General features: G+C 41.6%; 1 protein-coding gene across 1 annotated transcript in view; it reads right to left on the bottom strand.

The window, feature by feature from the left end:
• Window positions 1-24,530, bottom strand: part of FBXW8 (F-box and WD repeat domain containing 8) — a 117,747-nt gene that overhangs the window by 76,136 nt on the left and 17,081 nt on the right. Inside the window, exons 2-4 of the mRNA XM_082416817.1 lie at window positions 24,343-24,447; window positions 12,438-12,602; window positions 8,631-8,719 (exon numbers count right to left, since the gene is read on the bottom strand). Of these exons, the coding sequence (XP_082272943.1) occupies window positions 8,631-8,719; window positions 12,438-12,602; window positions 24,343-24,447 (359 nt within the window). The remainder of the gene's footprint in view (window positions 1-8,630; window positions 8,720-12,437; window positions 12,603-24,342; window positions 24,448-24,530) is intronic.

The raw sequence follows: 24,530 nt of genomic DNA, 5'->3' as shown, positions 1-24,530 counted from the left end.
TAAACATCTTTATTGGAGTATAATTGCTTTACAATGGTGTGTTAGTTTCTGCTTTATAAGAAAGTAAATCAGTTATACATATACATATGTTCCCATATCTCTTCCCTCTTGCATCTCCCTCCCTCCCGCCCTCCCTATCCCACACCTCTAGGTGGTCACAAAGCAGAGCTGATCTCCCTGTGCTATGCAGTTGCTTCCCACTAGCTATCTGTTTTACGTTTGGTAGTGTATATATGTCCATGCCACTCTCTCTCTTTGTCACATCTTACCCTTCCCCCTCCCCATATCCTCAAGTCCATTCTCTAGTAGGTCTGTGTCTTTATTCCTGTCTTGCCACTAGGTTCTTCATGACCTTTTTTTTTTTTCCTTAGATTCCATATATATATGTGTTAGCATACTGTATTTGTTTTTCTCTTTCTGACTTACTTCACTCTGTATGACAGACTCTAACTCCATCCACCTCACTACAAATAACTCAATTTCGTTTCTTTTTATGGCTGAGTAATATTCCATTGTATATATGTGCCACATCTTCTTTATCCATTCATCTGTCGATGGGCACTTAGGTTGCTTCCATGTCCTGGCTATTGTAAATAGTGCTGCAGTGAACATTGTGGTACATGTCTCTTTTTGAATTACGGTTTTCTCAGGGTATATGCCCAGTAATGGGATTGCTGGGTTGTACGGTAGTTCTAGTTTTAGTTTTTTAAGGAACCTCCATACTGTTCTCCATAGTGGCTGTATCCATTTACATTCCTACCAACAGTGCAAGAGGGTTCCCTTTTCTCCACACCCTCTCCAGCATTTACTGTTTCTAGATTTTTTGATGATGGCCATTCTGACTGGTGTGAAATGATATCTCATTGTAGTTTTGATTTGCATTTCTCTAATGATTAATGATGTTGAGCATTCTTTCATGTGTTTGTTGGCAATCTGTATATCTTCTGTGGAGAAATGTCTATTTAGGTCTCCTGCCCATTTTTGGATTGGGTTGTTTGTTTTTTTGTTATTGAGCTGCATGAGCTGCTTGTAAATCTTGGAGATTAATCCTTTGTCAGTTGCTTCATTTGCAAATATTTTCTCCCATCCTGAGGGTTGTCTTTTGGTCTTGTTTATGGTTTCCTTTGCTGTGCAAAAGATTTTAAGTTTCATTAGGTCCCATTTGTTTATTTTTGTTTTTATTTCCATTTCTCTAGGAGCTGGGTCAAAAAGGATCTTGCTGTGATTTATGTCATAGAGTGTTCTGCCTATGTTTTCCTCTAAGAGTTTGACAGTGTCTGGCCTTACATTTAAGTCTGTAATCCATTTTGAGTTTATTTTTGTGTATGGTGTTAGGGAGTGTTCTAATTTCATACTTTTACATGTACCTGTCCAGTTTTCCCAGCACCACTTATTGAAGAGGCTGTCTTTTCTCCACTGTATATGCTTGCCTCCTTTATCAAAGATAAGGTGACCATATGTGCATGGGCTTATCTCTGGGCTTTCTATCCTGTTCCATTGATCTATGTTTCTGTTTTTGTGCCAGTACCAAACTGTCTTGATTACTGTAGCTTTGTAGTATAGTCTGAAGTCAGGGAGCCTAATTCCTTCAGCTCCATTTTTCGTTCTCAAGATTGCTTTGGCTATTCGGGGTCTTTTGTGTTTCCATACAAATTGTGAAATTTTTTGTTCTAGTTCTGTGAAAAATGCCAGTGGTAGTTTGATAGGGATTGCATTGAATCTGTAGATTGCTTTGGGTAGTAGAGTCATTTTCACAATGTTGATTCTTCCAATCCAGGAACATGGTATATCTCTCCATCTATTTGTATCATCTTTAATTTCTTTCATCAGTGTCTTATAATTTTCTGCATACAGGTCTTTTGTCTCCTTAGGTAGGTTTATTCCTAGATATTTTATTCTTTTTGCTGCAATGGTAAACGGGAGTGTTTTCTTAATTTCACTTTCAGATTTTTCATCATTAGTGTATAGGAATGCAAGAGATTTCTGTGCATTAATTTTGTATCCTGCTACTTTACCAAATTCATTGATTAGCTCTAGTAGTTTTCTGGTAGCATCTTTAGGATTCTCTATGTATAGTATCATATCATCTGCAAACAGTGACAGCTTTACTTCTTCTTTTCCGATTTGGATTCCTTTTATTTCTTTTTCTTCTCTGATTGCTGTGGCTAACACTTCCAAAACTATGTTGAATAATAGTGGTGAGAGAGGGCAACCTTGTCTTGTTCCTGATCTTAGTGGAAATGGCTTCAGTTTTTTACCACTGAAGACAATGTTGGCTGTGGGTTTGTCATATATGGCCTTTATTATGTTGAGGAAAGTTCCCTCTATGCCTACTTTCTGCAGGGCTTTTATCATAAATGGGTGTTGAATTTTGTCAAAAACTTTCTCTGCATCTACTGAGATGATCATATGGTTTTTCTCCTTCAGTTTGTTAATATGGTGTATCACATTGATTGATTTGCGTATATTGAAGAATCCTTGCATTCCTGGAATAAACCCCACTTGATCGTGGTGTATGATCCTTTTAATGTGCTGTTGGATTCTGTTTGCTAGTATTTTGTTGAGGATTTTTGCATGTATGTTCATCAGTGATATTGGCCTGTAGTTTTCTTTCTTTGTGACATCTTTGTCTGGTTTTGGTATCAGGGTGATGGTGGCCTCGGAGAATGAGTTGGGGAGTGTTCCTCCCTCTGCAATATTTTGGAAGAGTTTGAGAAGGATAGGTGTTAGCTCTTCTCTAAATGTTTGATAGAATTCGCCTGTGAAGCCATCCGGTCCTGGGCTTTTGTTTGTTGGAAGATTTTTAATCACAGTTTCAATTTCAGTGCTTGCGATTGGTCTGTTCATATTTTCTATTTCTTCCTGGTTCAGTCTCGGCAGGTTGTGCATTTCTAAGAATTTGTCCATTTCTTCCAGGTTGTCCATTTTATTGGCATAGAGTTGCTTGTAGTAATTTCTCATGATCGTTTGTATTTCTGCAGTGTCAGTTGTTACTTCTCCTTTTTCATTTCTAATTCTATTGATTTGAGTCTTCTCCCAAAGGCACATTTTTAATTACTGGGAAAAGTGGAGAAAAAATGGCTAAAAGCAAGATATTTCAAGTTACCTTAGACACATGCCTATGTCTGAACTATTATTTTCCAACAGTTCTTAATTATAAACAATGATAACATTCCAATAAAGTGTCAATAGGCAAAGTGAACCAACCAGAGATTCAGACACCAAATTTTACATATATAAACTGGAAGCTCAAAATTTTGCTTCATGTCTACATAAGACTGGCAACCCTCTCGACTCTGTCCAGGTTGTGACAGACAGAGCTCTAGTAAGGATAAAAGCCAGAACGACAGCCAGAGGTCACTTGGCTGCTAGAGACGTGTGGGCGGTTTTGCTTGGTGTCACTTGCCTCAGAGGGAATGGTGATGGAGGAAATGCAGGAGACCAAGTAGGACAACTGAGTACTTTTCAGGGAAGGAAGACAGCTAGCACTTGGTGACATTAGACGATCCAGTTTTCCCTCCAACCACACTTGACAGAGAAGAAACATGGATACACAGTCACTGTTCCTTCCAGTCAAGGCAGGAGCTGCACCCTAAAAAGGCAGATCACCACAGTAGAAAACGGAAGTAGAGGCATTTAGGAGTGTTGAAAAAATCTTGACACAAAGAGGGGGCTTGATGTTTTTTAAAACCAAAACGGGGGGGGGGGGCGGGGGCAGGGAATGGTCCTTTAATGTGAATAGTGTGCTTTCTTAGGCAAACTGAAACGCTTCAGACTTATGAATCTTAAGTAACAGTGAGGAGGGACTTTACTGCAAAGCACCACCATACTCCTGGGCATCTGATAAAAGCTTCTCGTGAGCTAATAGCTTAATGGTTAGCAGAGCTGGCACAAGGCTCCAAATGAGCCCCCCGCTTGACTTTCTCCCGCAAGTTTTACCCGAGATGCTCTCCTTCACTAGATGGCAGTAAAGCGAATATATTCCTGGCAAATTATACCTAGACCTACATCTCAGGTTATAATGTGACCTTCTGAACTCATGATGTCATCTGTTTTCAACACCCTTAACTCCCAGAGTGCAACTGTGGAGAAAGAGGACAGTCCAGGCCTCACAAAACAGGACGGGGATACCGTCATAGCCTCGTCCCTTCTAGTCTTTTCCCTCAATGATAAACGTATAATTTGAGAGACATTCTAAAATTCTCGGAGCTCTCACCACAAACAGAAACAAAGAAACAAACACCATGCTTCCTAATCACTTATTATCAACCAACTTTCTAGATAACATCTCTTCTTCTAAATCCAAGGAAGGCACACACTAAACCTCACCACATTTCAGGAACGCTACCAGATCACAAAGAAAACACAGACAGAGGCTGAGCTCTGAGAGAAAGAGACAGGTGGCTTATCGCAGAGATTGGTGGCTTCTCAGCACAAGTTATTCTCAGGTTAAAGAAATGGGAAATTTTAGCCAGAAAAAATCAAAGTAAAGGTTGTATTTGAATTTCATACTTAGTCACCGTTGAAGGAACTTCCACTTACCTGACCAGCAAAGAAAACAACTGTTTCTGGTATTTTCTGCGATGCTGCATGTCACTGCTAAGTGGCCACATGACACCACAGAGAGGCACGAGGAAGGGCCAGAGTAAGAGTTTGGTAAGTCAAAGATGCGGTAAGGAGGCTCAGAGAGTGCAGGGTCTCAGCAATGCAAGGAGTTTTCCTTCTATGCATACCTTCCCCAAAGTTTCCTCGGTGCTGGGACTGGTGTTAGGCTCTGAGGTTACAAACATGCTTAATACATGGCCCCCACCACTTTAAGACACTACAGTCAACAAGATCAAACTCTTGATCTTGATCTTTATTTGTGGCACTGACCGAAAAAAAGGAAGGTGCACTCAGGAGACCGGGTTTGAGGGATGGTTTAGAGACTTCAAGGCAAAAGTTCAATGGGAAAGAAGTTGAGGATTATGAAGGCATTTTAAAATAATTTCTTTTTTAAAATTTTTTGGCTGTGCCACACGGCATTCAGGATCCTAGTTCCCCACCCATGGATCGAATCCGTGCCCCCTGCAGTGGAAGCACAGAGTCTTAACCACTGGACTGCCAGGGAAGTCCCTAAAATAATTTCTTAATCCGGAAAAAATAAAAATCCATCTGCCTAAATCCAGTAATTAAAATATGTATTAAAAAACAGGCAGAAGAATAAACAGTACACACCAAAAACCACAACGGGAATTGTGGTAGCATGCTGGGATTTAGGTGGATTTCTCTTCTCCACTTTCTAATAGTTTTGCAAAGACAATGTGGTTTTACTACTGTTTTCATTTTTAACAGAAAGGAAAGGTCCATACACCATAAAAGAAACCAAAGTGATGCTATAATAGCCAAGCCGTCAGAGTAGCGAGCAAGGGCTGGAGAAGGCAGCGCTGGGGGCCGGCTCTACGCACGCCCCCTGCAGAAGCACAGCGGGGTAGGCAGGGCACGGGTGCCAGCGCCACTCCCTGGACCTTGCTGAGCCTCAGCTACCTCACCCAGAATGAGCGTTTCGGAAGAGGATCTCTAAGTTCCTTCCGGGTTTCAAGTTGTATGATTCTAAGTTGAAAAAAACTAAGAAATCGGAAACAGACAAAAGAAATTAGGAATTCCTCCAGCTTCCCAAGTAACATGTAGTATACAGGTGGGGGGAAGGGAGTCTATCAAATGTTAATGCTTTTTTTCAGACTAAAAAAAATGTATTAGTACTACAGAGCATTTAATGAAATATTATATATCACCTCTAGTTTTAAAAGATGCTTACAAATTGACTGAAAAAAAAATACATGGCTGTAAAGTTAAGACAAAAATGTTTAGGTGAAGCCTCAAGGCCGCGTGATTAGCTGCCCTACAAGCTGCAGATAATCGCTCCTCCGGGAGGCGTGAGGAGGCTAGATGCTGGGGCGGAGCGGCCATGAAGGTTAGTAGGCTAGCACCCCATGGAACCTGTGGGAGGAGGCAAGGCTTGAGCTGGGCGTGAAAAAACGGGGACTGGGTTTCTTTTGGGGGTAATGAAAACGTTCTAGAATTAGATAATGGTGGGCAGTTACACAACCTTGTGAATATACTAAAAATCACTGACCTACACAATCTAAAAGGGTGGATTTTATGGTATGGAAATTGCATCTCAAGTTAAAAAAAGACATGGTCAGAGGTAACTAGGACAGCGTGGGGGGGAAAAATCAAAGGTGCCCCGGGAAGAGTAATGAGGAAAAAGGGAGGTTGGAAACAAATTTCAAAGGCTCCAATCAGGAAAAGGTAATTGGAAAACTATCACCCATGAGATAGGAAAGGAAGCAAACACTCATGGACAAGAGTGAAAGATCAAAAGCTTTGAGAATAATGTCTGTTTCCTCTGCTGGAAAAACAAGCCTCAGGTAAGAGGCGTCCAGGTCCTTTCACTGGACGGGGACTCGAGTGTCTCAGAGTTTCCGAGTGAATGAGCACTTGAAGGGTGCCCTGGTTCTATGCGCAGAAGAGTAAGGCAGAACCAAGATTGGGTTCGCGCTAAGGTTAAGTGTGACACAAATTATCTAAGCCTAAGCAATGCAGCTCCAAACCAGGAACATTTACACAAAGGGACTGAAAAGCTGAGAAGAAGCTGGGGCAAGATTCTGCAACATAATCTTCATCAATTATATAAAACACATTTAACAGGTTTAAATGCAAAAATGTCACATCGGTTAGCTGCAGATATAAAAAAACTAAGCATCTGAACAGATTCTACTTGTGTAAAAAAAAATAGAGAAAAAGGAAGGGAAGAAGAAAAATAGGAGAAATGCAAGAGAAGTAAAAGAGAAGGAAATGGTGAGATGGCCACTGTCTCTTTAAGAAGCTCCTTGGAGATACATAACTGCAGAAAGCCTGGTGAATACAACATTGATTGGGAATGAGGTAACCACAAACACCGCTGTCTCAAATGAAAAGGGATTCAAGACCTGACCCAGAAAACAAGCATCGTAACCACCAGATAAAATTTTAATGATAAACACAAAATGCTCTATATACAAGCAAGATTGAAGTATCTGATGCTAGGCCATAAACGTAAGGTTCTCTTAGAAAGAGGGGCCATGAGGAGCCTCTCTGACCCACAGATCAAGTTTCATCTTATCGATCCACTAAACTCTGCCATCGCTTTGCTTTGTGCTGGCATAATCTGTAATGCTGAGCAGGCCTCGAGGGGATGGAGAGGCAGGAAAAGAAGGACTGGCATCTGGACTAGTGGCCAGGCTGCCTTTTGCGAGGTCCACGTCCAGATAAGAAATTCATAATTGGCTTTCCAGAATCGTCTCCCTTATTTCTAGTTCCTTTTATGACTCTTTCAGTTCCATCTCAACAGTCTGTCCTCAAAGGCCTCTGACACACCGGGAGACCTCTTTAAGCTAGGATGACCCCAGTCCCTTTGGGAGTTATTGAGGAATCTCAGAATTAGCAGGTGAAAAGGATCTTACCTAGCATGAGCTCTCAGGCCCATACTTGAGAAATGAGGGGCAGAAGCCTAGAGCCACACTGATAACTGAATGGACAAAATTCTAGATTTCTGTTCCATTAATTTTTCTAAAAGTAATAGTTCTATAGCACTCCCAAGAAGGGTATTTACTGGCCTCGAAATCATGGCCAGTAAAACACAAGCTAATGGAAAGTGTTCCTCCTAAGGCTTATCTTGTTTGAAGCAAAATACTTTTACACAGGTACTACGGACCACAAAATATTAAAATAATCTGACTCTTGGAAATTTCAATTAAGGAATGGTTCTGAAGGAAAGAGTTTTCTTTAAAGAAAAAGGCTCTCCTACTACTAAGCTGTTAAGTCCAAGGTTTGTTTTTGTTTGCTCCTCCAGGCAGAAACCTCTTTTGGGTGTCTCACTCCGAAGTCAATCCAGACTCAGAAGTTTAAGTGTCCTGGTCTCTACGGCATTAAGTACACAATGTGAGGCTCTAGTTCAAGACATCTTGTTAATCCAAGAAGAAAGTAATCGTCTTATTATACCTTAAAGAAACACATAAAAACATCTCTGTAATAAAATATGAAGAATTCATGGAAGTGGTTTTTGGAACAGAAGCCAAAGGAATTTACAGAAGTTAAAATTAAATTTGTCGGCAATGGAGACAAACAAAAAGCCTATTTCAGGACAAGTTAACTGCAAATACAAACTGTGTGGTGGGGAAGGAAGATTACCTGTGGCCACAGCCCTTCCTCATAATAAAGGCTTCAGAACAAGAGATCAAGAACAGCACCTGTTTCTGCCAACACTTATTATTCTTGCTTCACTTTTTTATGTCTTCATAAAATACAAACTGTTTGCCTTAATGAAAATCTAACAGAACATGCCATAAGAGTGATTTAAAAGCTCAAAAGATATACTGACACACATGGATTACAGAGCCGCTCCACACCACTCGCTTCTCACCACTAGCTTCAGAGCTCTCAACTACTGGAGGATAGAGTCATGGAGACCACCCATCTCCACGAGGGCTGTAAGTGGGAAGGCACGCACTCCCAAGGGAGAATAAGGTGGCTGGGACGCAGAGGGTGGTCCATGAAAAGTGAAAGACCTTAGGATGAAGAATATTAACTGAAAAACTGTTTTCGCTTACCCAGCAATGACAACACCATCGTGAGAATGCACATCACATAAAACTGCGTCAGGAATGTGTTCCAGCTCACTCACGGCGCCTTTGCGATTCTGCATAAGAAAAGGGGCTGCAGTTTATACTATTCTCTGGATAGCCTGAAGACAAAGCATTTCACTCTCAACTACATTCATGGCAGTTTTTTTACGGTATGGACTGTGTCCATAGTTATCAAGACATTGGAAAGGACAAAGACAACTAACGTGTTAAGCTATGTATTTATGAGTTACAAACACACTGAATGAAACTACTGGGCACGGGAAGTGCGAGACGCTGCCCCCGTCCTCGAGGGGAGTACAGGATGGTAACCACTCCACTCCGCAGTGGGCTGCTAGGGAAGAAATGCATAAAGTGTATTTAAAAAGTTCAGTTCAGAGGAGAGAAAGCAGCTAATGGTATTTTACCTGTTAACACCCCTTATAAATGCTCTCAGAATAAAATGAAAAAGTATATACAACAAGATAAAAATCAGGATGGGGAAAAGAAAAGACATTGTTTCTGATTGAGAGGTCAGAGGTTCATGGAAATGGTTATTTAAAGGAAACCCTAAAACCCGTAACACAGTTGCTCCTGAGGAGGGAACTAGGTGGTAGGTGGAGAGAGGTGCGAGGGAGATGTATTTTCCAGTATATGCCCTTTTATGACTTTTGATTTACTGCATCACGACTGTTTATTTATTGATTCAAAATATATATAAATAAAATAATTATTTTTAAAATAAAGGGAATCTTGAAGAATAGAAAGTATTTACATGTGGGATGTTGGGAAGGGCAGGGCAGGACAGTTAAGCCAAAAAGCAAGCATGAATAAAGGTATTCAAGAATACCAAGCCATCAAAAAATATATACACATAACTGAATTGCTTTGCTGTACACCTGAAACAATATTGTAAGTCAACTATATACTTCAACTAAAAAAAAATACCAAGCCATCCATAATTTCAACTTTGCTGTACCAGCACAAGGATTAGAAATAGTGTGTGTAAGTGGCAAGCACAGTTCTTAGCACACAGCAGGTTTTCAATAAATGGTAGTTACTATTACTATTTATATTATTAGGAGACAGATGATGACATCCGTTCCATTAAAACCAACATTTATTAAGCAGCTGTACTCCAGGCACTCTGCAAGACGATCTGCATGGTGATCTCACTGAACTCGAGGACCAAGTCCAAGGCTGAGGGACACAACTGGACACATCCAAGTGGGGCTGTCCTGCTAGTGGAGACATGGGGATGGAAGGGAAGGACTTCAGAATCATCTGTTCGAGGGCCACAGCCAAAATGACAAGAACAGCAAAGCTCTTTTGAGGGACAAGCTATTGAAAGAAAAGGAGAGGGCCTGTGTGCTCACGTCCTCCACTAAGTTTCGTCACGTGGCTTCCTCCCCATCAAGGGCTCCAACCTCACACTGGTATTCTGGATTAGAGAGATCCTAGAATGGCACAGTGAAATGAGTGTATGCAAACACCAGGGAAAGGAACATCATTTGCACGCTGGCTCTGAACTGCAGGTCCAGGTAAGTTCCTGCATTCACAGGTCATCCCCTGTGTGGAAGTACTGAGAACCCTGGGGTCCCTTCTCAGCTTCCTCAAACACCAACCTAGGAGATGCCAAACCAAATCACCTTCCCAACCCATCCTGAGGTTGACCATGAATAGCACCAAACCACAGCATCTGCGTGCCAAGGCCAGTGCTAACTGAGCAGCAGACACAGGCCGCGCCCTGTGGGAGGAGTGTTAGATATATCATTAGACAGTCATCCTCACGATGGCGCAAAGAGCGCAGCTACTCTCAGCTCCACATTAGAGATGAGAAAGCAGAGGCACACAAAGGGAAAGCATCTTGCTCTGCACTACCTTTCATGTTTTCGTAAGAATTCCATTCATTCTAGAATCACAAGAATCCCATCACTACAGTTAATGCAAGAGTGTCATTTGACATTTTACTTCTGTAGTCCTCATAGGTAACAGTGCAGGAAATGGGCCCGAGACACTCCAAAGAGAAGCCTCCCTCCAGTCTCCCTGCAGTTTGACTCCAGTTCATTCAAGCAACGACCTCTTACTGAGCACTTATCAAACACATGGCTTTGGGCTTGTTGGAGAAAAACAACAAAACAGACGTTCAGTTGAATTGTACGTAATCTGTACACTGGCATTAAGTGCCAGATGCTATGAGGCGGGTCTCTAAACACCTTCACTTCTGCCCCCTCCAGCCTGGATGAGGCGGGTGTACCTGCTTCCCTCCCTAGCTTTCTAATACCAAAGAGGAAACAAAGAACTCAGCTGCTGCTTTCTCTCTTAGAATCTGACATTTATGAATTCGAGCCAGGGTACATGGAGTATCTCCAGCTCTCATGCTCACAGATCTCAAAAGTATCCCTCCTTCCTGGACAGAAAGGCCCTAGCAAATGCCTCACTCTCAAGCTTTCCTTAAATTATGGCCCCTCCTGCCAGGGTCAGACCCTCTGCTTTCCTGCCCCCAGCCTGTCTAAGCACCTTTGGCAAACCCAATGCCTGCTCTCACTTATGTCCTTCACACAGACATAACCAAGCAAATGGGCAAGAGGGCGAGGGGGGCCCTCCACGCGAGTTTATTACCTGGAGTGGATACACAGAGTGGGGCCAGCGGGATTTGTACCTAGTGGTGGGTCTTCATGGCCTAAGGATGGCTATGCTAATCCTCTTTAGAAGGATGGTTCTCAACCAGGGCTGATTTTGCCCTCAGGGGACATCGGACTGGTCTGAAGACTTTTTGGTCGTCAGAGCTGCGGGGAGGAAGAGAACGCTTCTGGCATATACTGGGGAGAGGCTGGACATGCTGCGGAAGATCCTACAATGCCCAGGACAGCCCTCACCGCAAAGTATCGGTCCCAGATGGCACTAGTGCTGGGGTTGAGAAACCCGAGTTAGAGGAACACTACTCTTATTAACTTTGCTAGGAACTGTGACGCTGCCCAGATCAAGAGTATCGGTCACTAATCAGGTTATGAGATGACTGGGGACAGACATGCACATAGGCAATATGTCACTATCAGTAATGAGCAAAAGCTTGTTAATCTCAAAGTCTATTAGGATTGACCTTTACAGGAGGGGAAAGAATACAGTTCTGTCCCTTCCTTCCAACTGAATATCCAGCTACCCAGGTGGGAAGAAAGGGGCACCACACTGCTGTCTTGTCATGCCTTAAACAGCTTTATGTAACACTGTTCTTGACAGTTATTTTCTACAGAAACACTGTTCTGTGCAAATTCATAGCTGTGATCTAATATTTCTGTAGAAATTTTGAAGTGATAAATGTTATGGAAGCAAGCCAATAGGTTATGTGAGGGAAGAGAAGACAGTACTTAGAGATGCTTAATAATCTCCCTCTTACATTTACTGGAAATAGCATTTTCAGCCCCTCTTTTGTATTCAGGTGGTGCTTTCTTGGTCCATCCAGGGAGATGGTGACAGTGAACAGGGGCTGCACTGAGCACTACCGCAAAGACCCCGACCATCAGAGGTGAGGCGACTGGCTCCTCAGTCTCGCCCCTCCTCTCCTAGAGGACAACGGGATGCTCCCAAAGAGTGTGCTTGAAGACAAGGGCAGATACTCTATTGGGCAACAAGTCACCAACAGCTGAAGGGACGCTCACCGTACTCCTCCTCTCTTTGTTTCTGGCAGTTAATCTCAGGATGAAATTGGAAGGACTTGGTGTTTAATCCCAGGCTTGGATTCCTGTATCCTTGCAGGCTATTCCCCTACAGGTAATGATATTGGCCACTGCCTACCTTCCAGTTGGTTCTTAACACGTGTTCCTTGGCTCGGCACTCTTGGAAGATGAGCTTCCAGCAAGAATAATCGGAGATGCTGCTCTCGGGAAGGTGCCCTTCCTGCTGGCACAGCCTGTACCAGAGTACTTCATCTTCTGCAATCACCTTCCACGTCTTGCTCACCTAAAACAGCAGAAGTGACACAAATGTCAAATTCTGCAATTAGAGAAGTCCCTTGTCATCCAAAAATCAATCAACACCTTTATTACTGCCCTGGGTTTATGGCAGTATAAAATGTCTCATTAACAAAACACTCTGAGGCGAAAAAAAATACAAGCAAATGTTTCCTGTTTTATCTTTCAAGATTTCAAAATTGTTGTACTACCACCTAATATCACATTTTAAACTACTTGGTTAAATTATTTTATACATATATATGTATAAAATATAAAGAGAAAAAAATACACAAATACTTAAAGGCATAAAATACACACTGTAACACGTTAATAGATATAAAATCATACACAGCTTTTCAGAACAGAATCTCTTTACTTTTTACCAATAAGCACTTGTATTTCCATCTTACAGAGCTAGAGACCAATGACCTCTGAAGTAAAGAGCTGTAATAAAATATCCATAACCCAAAACTTCTGGTCATATGAGAAATGCAGATTTATACTATGTGCAAAAACTTAGATTTTAAATGTGTAGATTAAAAAAATTATTTAACAGAAAACTCAAGCAATTATCTAGGATGGTAAGATCTGATATAGAGAAATTAATGTTATGACTGGACTGAATTTCAAATCCCAACAGTATCCAGAGGAAATAGCCATTTTAGCTATTAGTGCTTTGTCTTCCAACCCTAACTTTGGGGAATGATGGATTTACTTCATCATGGGATAATGTACAAAGCTGGGCAGACTGCAAAAGATGGACTCTGCTCGCAAAACGAGAAACTGACCCAGCAGATCAACATGCTCTGGGGTCTGCAACACATGCTGCTTTGCCGTCCACCCAAAGGCTGAGCCTCACTTCTAATAAAGTAAGAGTCACGACCAGCGGTTCATGGTAACTTGTGCTCCTTAACACTCCCTTGGGGCCACTTCAAGACATCAAATACTCAGACAAGAAGAGAGAACATGAGACAAAGAGAGAGCACACAGCATGTGCATGACAGACTCTCATGACACAAGGGTGCCTCATTTGAGAAATACCGATAGGGAGTTAGCTTCCGGGACTACAGAGTTGAAGATCTCCGAAAATCTGCTCCTCCACAAAACCAACAAGAATACTGCCAAAAATTGTCAAAATCAACTTTTTCAGAACCCTAGAAATTAACTAAAGGCTTGCAACATTCTGAGAAGCATTTATTCAAGAAAAATGGCTGAATCTTGGTAAGAATAGCAACCTTTGTATTGTTTTCACTTGCATTAATCCCATCCTCATCCTCTAGCTCCATAGTAGCCTTGAAAACCAACAGCCTCCAACTATAGCAGCTGTAAAAACCAGCAGTCTAGCAGCTCCCAGAGAGGCCAAATGGGTTTATAGCTCTCCAAAAGTACCATCCCCAGAGAACCATCACTATTTGGCCTGTCTGGCAGCTTGCTAGAAAGCTCTGTTCTCGAGGCTTGTCTTTATCTGATCTGACTTAGATCTAACTCTGTCCTATATCCAGGGCATTTGTCAGAAAAAAATAAGGGACAACTGTTTAACAGTGCAGCTGCCTGACGTGGCACTACCAAGTAGGGCTAAAAGGAGGCTAATCGAAAGCCTTCAAAGGAAAACCTGGGGAGTGGGATACCCCATTATAAATATATTCAAAATACTAAAGGAAAGCATATCTAAAGAAATAAACTTATCAGCACAATGTCTCACGAAGTAGAGAATATTGACAAAGAGACAATATTTTATTTTTTTTAAAAGAACCAAACACTGGTGGCGCAGTGGTTAAGAATCCACCTGCCAATGCAGGGGACACGGGTTCGAGCCCTGGTCCAGGACAATCCTACACGCCACGGAGCAACTAAGCCCGTGCGCCACAACTACTGAGCCTGCGCTCTAGAGCCCGCAAGTCACAACTACTGAGCCCTCGTGCCTAGAGCCCGTGCTCCGCAACAAGAGAAGCCACCGCAATGAGAGGCCCGTGCACCACGACAAAGAGTAGCCCCCACCCGCCACAACTAGAGAAAGCCCGCGTGCAGCAACGAAGACCCAACACACTTAAATAAATAAATTTCTTTAAAAAAAAAAAAAAAAAAGAAGATAGTAATACAGGAAAAGAGGAACAAAAAAGACATACTGACAGCTCCTTAAATGTCTGAAGGCAATCATCACATTTCCCCTTAGTCACTTCTTCACTGGTCTAAACACACCCATTTTCTCCAATTAATTGTCATAGGACTAGCTCCCCTACCCATTATCTCTGAAATGTACCCTAGTATTTATGCATCTCTGGTATCCCTCTTCAAAAGTGATACTCAGGACTAAACAATACCCCAGATATAGACTGTCAAGTGCCATGAACAGAAGGATTTTATCAGATACTAATTGCTACTTCACTTGAAGATACATCCTCATGGTTACAGAACGTATGGTCCAGAGCTTCTGGAGTCCGTTTATTTGATTAAATATTTAAGGCAGACAAAAAGGTATATATTACAAACACCCACGGATACACCACCCTGCTTAAGAAGTATTACCAATAAGCTTAAAACTCCTATGCATCTCTCAGTGTCCACATCCTTTTCTCGCCAACAGTAACCTCAGTTTGGTATTTATCAATCTTCAGAGTCTTTTTAAATACAAGTTGCAATTAAAGAAAAAAAAGTCCCCATTTTTTACTCTCACACTATTATGTTTTAAACTTAAATTCTTAACTTTCTAAACTTTCTATCCATTTTAAATCCCAGATCATCGCACATACCCACCCCCAGCATTTAATATCTTTGCATCTCAATTCTGTCATCCATTGTATGTATGCTACTTTTCCTTTACATAAGTCATCTGCAAAATACAGTCTGTGGGGCTTCATGTCTTAATTATTTTAAAAAATTAACCAGGATGGGGCTGAGGACGGAGCCCGTGGCAAACCACTAGAGCCCTCCCCCCAGGCTGACATGGGTCCATTAAGCAGCCCACCCCAGGCACGGCCACAGCATCAGTTACAAATCCACTTAACCACACTGTCATCCCACACTTCTCCATCTTAGCCATAAGGGCATCGGGGAAACAAACCCTCATCTGATCACAAGTGGTCAGGCAATAAAGAATGGGATAATGGCTCAGTAACACTGGAGTTCCAGTTTCGACTAGACAGAACACCATGGTTTTATTTTTGGCATGTTTGGTCCACAGCTGAGCCTGTCCATGACACTGGGTGGTGTCTGTCCATCTGTCTGTGCCAAAGTGAGTCTCAGCACTAGGCAATCATGAAGCACAGATAGGGACAGACCAACATAAGCTGTGACAGAGCCAGGATACAGCTCAAATAGCCCCAGAGCAGAGTATTTCTCCCACAGGCCCCTGCAATTCAGGGTTAAATAAAGTATAAGGGTGAACACACAGACACCCTCACGGGTTCTCAAAGGCACAAAGTGCTAGCTAACCACACGGCAGTTTACTCTGATCCCTGGGATACATCAGCCCTTTTCTGTAAAAATTATAAAATGTAAAATTTTGTAGAATTTATGAAATGTAACTACTAGATGAAAGACCCAGACTCATTATCTCACTACACAGACCAGCACTTCCCAAAGCATACTCAATAGAATAGCAGCTCCTTAGGGTATTAAGTTACTTTAAAAAAGGATTCATTAAAAAAAAAAAAAAAAAAAAAAAAAAAAGGATTCCATGGTCACACGAGTTTGGAGAACACCGGTTTAAACAAAACTAAGCAGGACTCTTCACTGCAGAACTTCTCAGAGCTTTTAACAGACTGACACGTGTTGCATATCTCTAAGAAGGAAATATAAGAGGCTGCATTCCTCGAACTTATCTGGCTCCTGAACTCTTCTTACAAGGAGTGTCTCAAAAGCCCAGTGTCCTCCAGAAGACACCTTACAGAACATTGATATGGGTATCAGTCAGTCAATTAAAACATATGTTGGGCACCAACTGTATGCGGGCACTAAGGCCAGCAATTCTTATCCACTTTCCACCTCAACCTGCCAAACTGACACCTTTTGCAGGTGGGTGACACCCCACGGACATGACCAGATTGGGGCCGCCTGCCCATGGCTGGGGAAGCTAGAGGGAAAAGTTGTGGTCTCTGCCCTTACAGCCGAGTTGGATCACAAGACTGGCCCCCAACAGTGGGTAATCTTTGTAATTCTGCAGTCCAAAAATTAGCTACAAGGCTGCACTTTGTTAGATGAAGCCAGTGAATCATCATTTCAGGAGAATCCAAATTCAGTGCTCAGTGACTACAAACTAGAATATCCCAATTAAACATTCTGGATGAGTTTTAATGAGTACTAAACTGTACAAATTCCAGCCACTTTAAAACGGAGAAACTTTTCAGAGACTTTCAAGAACTCTCAAATATATGTCAGACCTTAAAAATCTTGGAAGCCGAAAACATTTTTTTATATCAGCTTCGAAGAAAATGTCAAATTGTCGTAAATAACACAATCTGAAATTTGTACAACAGGGTTATGGGATAAAAACCTGAGAACAAAAAGTTGATGTTTCGGTGCATCATCCCCACCACTAACCCCTAGACCACAGGGCCTCTTCTGCAGAAAATAATATTCAGGATAAAGTTTAATCCTGGAAAACAAACAATAAAGCTCTTTGAGGGATTTATAAAAGCCAGAGGTGAGAATTACTTCCAAAAAGGGATAAGGATTGTATCTACAATTAGGTATTGAACACAGAAACGTGCCAACAATTTCTTTAGCAAATGATAAAGAGAGGGTTGCCTTTTTATTCTTCTTTTAAAGGAGAACAAAAATGATAGGCTTTAAGAATTTCTTTTAATCCTGAAGGGGGAAAAAAATCAACAAGAAAAACACCTAGTTAAACTTTCACAAGTGAATTTTAAAGAGTCTCATCAAAAGGAAATCTAATTGTTTTGATTTCTTAAATTACATTAAATCTAGAAAGTTTACGAGCCTGAATTTTCCAAAGGCCTAATGGTCTCTCTTTAATACACCAGGATTGGACTGGCCCTGCCCAGTAAAAGCCCCACTGAGTGAGCCTCAGCTGCAAGAATTTGCTAATAAAAGTGTCTCCAGCATTTTGCTTTATAGCACCACTATGAATTGCAGCATTAAAAGAAGAAAAAAAAAAAAAAAACCCTTGTCTCAAAAACTAGCTTTATTAACTCTGCCTGGATTAAGGTTACCAGTGAGGCCCACAACAGGGGAAAAAGTGTCACTGTTCCAGTCACACAATGACATAATGAAGTCTACCTGGGAAGGACACACCACTGACGTCCCATTGCTAAACCCAGCAGTCTCTTCTCAGTCCTCCTCTCACTTGACCGCTTATTACCTTTGATCACCTTCACCTCCTTGAAAACTGCTCTCCCTTGGTTCAGAGGACTGTGCTCGCTAGGTTTCTTCCCAGCTCACAGGTACCGCCTTCTCAGTCTGCTTATCGTCTACTCACTGTCTGTGCCAGGGCCCAACCCCTAATCTCCTCCTCTATCTACACTCACTTTCCTGATGATCTCGTTCAGTTTCCTGGCTTTAAATACCATCCATGTGCTGACTGCTTCCAAACTTACATCTTCAACCCTGAGTTCAACCCAGAACTCATCTGCAGCCTCACATTCAAGTACTGATCTTCCCCCCAAATTTGCTCCTCCCACTATTTTCCCCTCATTAGTAATGGCAACCTCATCCACCCAGTTGCTCAGGCCAAACACCCTGGAGTCCTATTGACTCTTCCTCCTCTCCCCACACCCAACCCATCAGCAACCCTGACTCCACCCACTTCTACCAGCACAGTCCTGGTCCAAACCATCATGTAGCCTTCAAACTGGTCTCCTTGCTGCTGGCCTTGTCCCCCGGCATATTCTTCACATAGCAGCAAAAATGATCCCTTTTAACATATTAGTCAGACCTTGTCACTCCTCTGATTAAAACACTTCAATGGCTTCCCATCTCATTCAGAATAAAAGTTCAAGTTCTGTTAACAGATTAAGTGCCTTTTGAATTTGGACCATCTCTCCTTCTCTTAGCCCTGTCTGCTCACTACATCCCTGTGTTAGTTTCCTATTGATATTCTAACAACTTATCACAAACTTTCGGCTTTAAATGACACACATTTATTCTTACAGTTCTGGGGGCCAGAAGTCTAAAATCAAGGTGTTGGGGGAACTCCCTGGCGGTCCACGTTTCCATTGCAGGAGGCACAGGTTCAATTCCAGGTCGGGGAACTAAGATCCCATAAGCCGCACAGCGTGGCCAAAAAATAAAATAAAATAAAATAAAATCAAGGTGTTGGCAGCAGGGTTGCATTCCTCCTGGAGGCTTCAGGGGACGATCTGTTTCTTTACCTTTTCCAGCTTTGAGGAGCCACGTACATTCCTTGGCTTGCAGCCCCTTCCTCCATTTTCAAAGCCAGCAACATAGCATCTCCTCTCCCCTCTGACCTCCTGCCTCCCTCTAAGGAGCTCTGTAGTCACAATGAACCCACCTGGATAATCCAAGATCACTCCATGTGAAGATCCTTAACTTACATCTGCAAAAGTCTTTTTACCATAAAAGATAACGTAGTCACAGGCCCTCAGGCGGATTAGGGCATGAACATCTCAGGGAGGCCATTACTCAGTTGCCACAGCCTAGCCACTCTGACCTTCCTGCTGTTCCTCACACAACAGGCACACTCACCTCAAGGCCTCTGCACCTGCTATTCCCCTCTGCCAGAGACCTGCCCAGCTTCCTTCTTCCCTCCTTCAGGTCTCTGCTGAAAGGTCACCTTCTCTATGAAGTCTTCCCTGGCCACCCCAGATGATGCAACCCCCAACATCATCTCTGCTGTCTCATTTTTCTCCATAGCACTTACCACCATCAGATATATTCTATATTTAATGATATATTTACTGCACATAATGTAAAGCTTTCCAAAAGGCAGGGGTTTTTATGTTTTGTTCACTGTCTAGAATGGTACATGGCATGTAGTAGGCCCTCTGTAAATAACTGAATGAGAAGAATAAGTCCAACTTTTTTTTTTAAGTTCAACACCTAAAAAAACTGGATTGCTGGGCATATACCCAGAGAAAACCATAATTCAAAAAGACACATGCACCCCAATGTTCACTGCAGCACTATTTACAATAGCCAGGTCATGGATGCAACCTAAATGCCCATCGACAGACAAATGGATAAAGAAGATGTGGTACATATATACAATGGAATATTACTCAGCCATAAAAAGGAACGAAATTGGATCATTTGTAGAGACATGGATGGATCTAGAGACTGTCGTACAGAGTGAAGTAAGTCAGAAAGAGAAAAACAAATATCGCATATTAACGCATACATGTGGAACCTAGAAAAATGGTACAGATGAACAGGTCTGCAGGGCAGAAATTGAGACACAGATGTAGAGAACAAACGTATGGACACCAAGTGGGGAAAGCGGTGGCGGGGGGTGGTGGTGGTGTGATGAATTGGGAGATTGGGATTGACATGTATACACTAATATGTATAAAATAGATAACTAATAAGAACCTGCTGTATAAAAAATAAATAAAATAAAATTCAAAACTTACGAAAAAAAAAAAACTGGATTGTTTTTATTTTCAAAGGTCAGCTCCTGGCATGTGCTGCCCTCAGAAGGCTCTGACTTTCTTATTCAAATATAATCTCTTGCTTTCTGATTTTTTTCTCTTTTAAATTTTAATATGAAAAATTTCAACCACACAAAAGTAAAGTGAACAGCGTAAAAAACTCCCAAGTCACCCCCACTCTGTTCAAATGATTATCAATATTTTGCCATTCTTGCTTCATCTAGTTCCCCATCTTTTTTTCTGGAGTTGCTTTGCTTCTCCCTAACCCCTTTTAGAGGGAGCAGCCACTGCAACCTGGGGAATTAAAAGGAAACTCCTGTGGATGCTTGGGTGTCAGGCACGCACATATCTCCCTGAGAGAAGTCTTGGGGCAAAGGTGGAAATTAAGAATTAAGGGAACCCTGCCAGCAACTACAGGTCCTCAGAATAATTTCTCCTCTGAAAATCAACCAGGCACGCTTGGCTCTAAATTCCCAACCTTTAAAAATGTCATTAAGATCTGTAGCTAGAAAAACTCAAATTTTAGTTTCTCCTATTTGGACATCTGGGAAGATCATAAGATCACATTTGCCTTGAAACTTTAAATATCATAATCTAATACACTGGGCTTTAGTTCCAGAACTACTTATTTATTTTGGTAACACCTACTTCTTGCTTGCCAATTTTAACATAAATCTTAAGTTTTTAACCTCTCCAGCTTCCTTCTTGTTCTTTATTACATTCTTCAAGGACATTTTTCTACCTTTGACTTGAAAATCATGGCCCTGTTGCCTTTGCAGCTCTATTTCTAAAATTACACATTGTGAAATACACATGACTAAAATATATGCTAAAATTGAAAATGAAAAAATAAAGTTATAGAGATGGAGAACAAATTCGAGGTTGCCAGGGGTTAGGGAAGGGCGTGGCTATAAAAGAGAAGCAGGATTCTTGTGATGACAACTCTATATATTGACTGTGTGGTCACTCAAATCTACACACGTGATAAAACTGCGTAGACTTAAATACACACAAATAAGTGTGTATTAAACTGGTGAAATCTGAATAAGCTCCATGGACTTTGCAAATGTCAATTCCTGGTTTTGATATTGGGCTACAGTCTGCAAGACATTACAAATGGAGGAAACTGGGGGAAGGGTACACAGAGCTTCTCTGCACTATTTTTTGCAACTTCTTATGAATTTATAATTACTTTTAAAGTTTTTTAAATGAACATTGGTAAATACTTAAAAACCTTTACTCCTTAGAATTACTCATGTTGTAATATAACAGCACACTCACTTTTCTCATAAAAACCAAACAATTTTGTAATTTCAAAATCGACAATTTTGTCATTGTTGTCCATTTTAAAATATTACCCATTAAAGTGTTCGGAAATCCTGTGGACACACACACACACACAAAAGAACAAAAAATTATAAGTAGCAAAATGATAAACTGCTCAATGAACTGCCCCAAGCATAACTGCTTACTAAAAGCCACACTGTTTGAGACATCCCAGCATGATACTCTCCCACAGAGATACTAAATCCCTCGAGGGACAAGTATGGATACCAAGGAGCTAGGAAGGTCAGCATTCAGGGTACACAGGACCACAAACTAACGTAAGGGGACTTTAGTTTTGAAGCGTAAAGCCTCACAAAGCAGAAAAGAGAGGGGATGCAGAAAGGAGACAAAGTCAGAGCCAAATCAATTCTCCAGTATAGTCTGTGGCATAATGAAATCTCAGAAGTCCGCCCCAATCAGGGTTCCTTACTGTTAGTCAGTTACCAATTTGGCATAAGGATCTAAGCAAACAGGTTTTCTCCAAGGGCACACATATAGTTTATGGTGCCAATTTCACATAACTGGCCCAACCAATTTCACTGAAATCCCAAGGCGGCTAGATTAAAAGAGAACCAGAGAGAAAGAGCGAGACGGAGAGAGCAAGCCCCCTCTAAAATAAAATCATAAAGCAGCAGGACATTCCATTCAACAGAAGGCCCTTTTCCTGTTTCAAAAATAAAAACACCATGAGAAACAAATGAAAATGCTACTTATTTTTATTACTCTGTGGTTTTCTTTTAATGCTTGAGAAAAACAAAGCCAAGTCACAAACTACTGGCCATCCATCGTCATCTTTGTGCAAAAAGCTCTACGAAAAAAATCCTGGCTTAGAAGATCAGAGCCACCTCAGGGGTTCTGTTTAAGGATATTTTCTATTCTTATACATGTGCTCTAAAAATTAGGTTCAACCACAAAAACCCAAATCCAACTGGCCCAAGAGGGAAGAATTCTGGTGCACAATTGGACTACTGTGTTGCAAATTAAACTGTTCACACCTGCAGAATAATCTCACCAGCATAACCAATCTACCCTGGAATGCAGCCCCACTGTACCAAAAGGGGGATTTCTTCTTCCACCAGATCCTATCTTTCACTGATAAACTCTCTGGATGAGAAAACCAGCAGCAGATGTGAAAGCCACATGGCCCTCTACAAAGCAGGAGAGCAAAAGCAATGTAAAAAGAAATGATTCCTTAAACAGCAGCTCCCTATCAAGAATGAAGATTTTATCATCTCAGGCTGACTTTGTGGAAAGCTAGCTATTAGACCCTATTCCAAGACTTTGGCTAACAGCATCAGGCTGAAATCCAGGAGCTAGACTCGTTTAGCTACACCCTTGTTTTCAACTCTTGGGAACAGGGCCAATGTGTAAAGTTAGAATATAACAAATCCAATTTCCAAGGCAAAGAAGAAGACAATGTAGGTACTCTTACTTAATGCAGTCAGTAGGCTCTGAGCACGGTTTACACTTCAAACATTTTTATTTTGTGAATTTTAGCCTCTGCATAGTTTCTTCCGAAAGATTTCCACACCCTGCATCAAAAAATATTTGCCAATACCCCCCCCGTAACTGATGCTGTGGCCATCAAAAATACTGAACACTTTCTCAAATTCATATTTAAGTAGAAAAATAATTTTGATTAAGCAAAATGCTTCATAATAGGGTAAAACCATAATAGGGGAATAGAGTAAAACCAGAAACTCTCTAAATTGTCCTGTATTTTGTGTCATTTCACTGAACTGCCATGGAGTTAGACAGCTCTAGAGTCTAAGTTTGTCTACAGTTTTCGCCACCCTCAAACTGCCTTAATATTTTTAACTTCATATTCATGGTGGTGTTTCGGATTTTTATTGTATAGTTCTCCTACCACTCAATTTCACCGAACTCTTTCTCCTGAAGGTGCAGCAACTTGTATCAAATGCATTACAGGATCCAGGGATGGGAAACAGTAACCACTAAACAAATTACTTCTTTGGCAACGGATACCCCAGTGCCTTCTGGGAACACAGTTGTCCATGAAAAGCCAAATGGTCAGCGATCACATACACATTTAACTTATGAGAAATTAGACATTCTTCACCAAAAGGAAGAGGATAACAGACTAACTTTAATGATATAAATGCTTGCCTCTTAAAGCATGGCCAAAGCCACACTGGCATCACCTGGCAGAAATGCAGATCATTGGGCCACACCCCAGACCTCCTGAATCCGAATTAGCATTTTATCAAGATCCCCTGCGATTCATGCACACAATAAAGTCCAGCCTAGACTGTATCTCCCACCATTCCACGCCATGGGCACGTGCCCCAGAGTAGGCATGAGATGGGTGACGCCGATCTGCAGTTCCCTCGGTGGATCTCAGCTCTCACATGCCTCTCGCCTCACTGAGTGGAATTCTGGTGTTTGAAGGGTAATTTGGATTATACAGTGGAACATGACTTCACTGTTTTGTCCCCAGGCTGACCCTCAGCTCCCAACCTAACGACTGGCTTGACTGAACCAAGGCCTTGCATCTCTGCATTAGAAACGGTGAGGACATTAACAGGTCTGGCGATCTCAGTAAAGGCAAGTACAACCTTGTCAGCCTTGAGCACGCTGCCACAGGGCAGCCATAACTCAGACTGCAGGAGGAACACAGCTCTGGGACAGACGGTCACAAAAAGATAAACACGACATGGTGATGTGGAACATAATCGTTTAAGTTCAAGGTTGCTTTCCTTCAAGTAAAGCTGCTATCCAACTCATAAATTCTTTAAAGTTTGTCATTCTGTAAAGTAAATTTTTGCTATGGAGGAGCTTCCCATACTCGAATTACACATGTAGGTAAATCCTGACCATCCGTTAATGACAGCTTACCTGCGCGCACCTTCCTAGCTCTTTTCTGTCCAGATACTGAAATATATTGATTGCCAACTCGTAAGGCAGTTGGATATCAAAGAAGGGCACGTCATCCATTTCATTCTGAGGAGGAAAAAAGAAAAGAAATAAGCTTAAGATTCTGAGATATGAAAATGTTCAAATTTACAGGTCCTTTAAATGACCAG

Source organism: Balaenoptera physalus, assembly GCF_965194825.1.
Source record: "Balaenoptera physalus genome assembly, chromosome: 12".
NCBI classification, from domain to species: Eukaryota; Metazoa; Chordata; class Mammalia; order Artiodactyla; family Balaenopteridae; genus Balaenoptera; species Balaenoptera physalus.
This window is presented reverse-complemented; position numbering and strand designations above follow the sequence as displayed.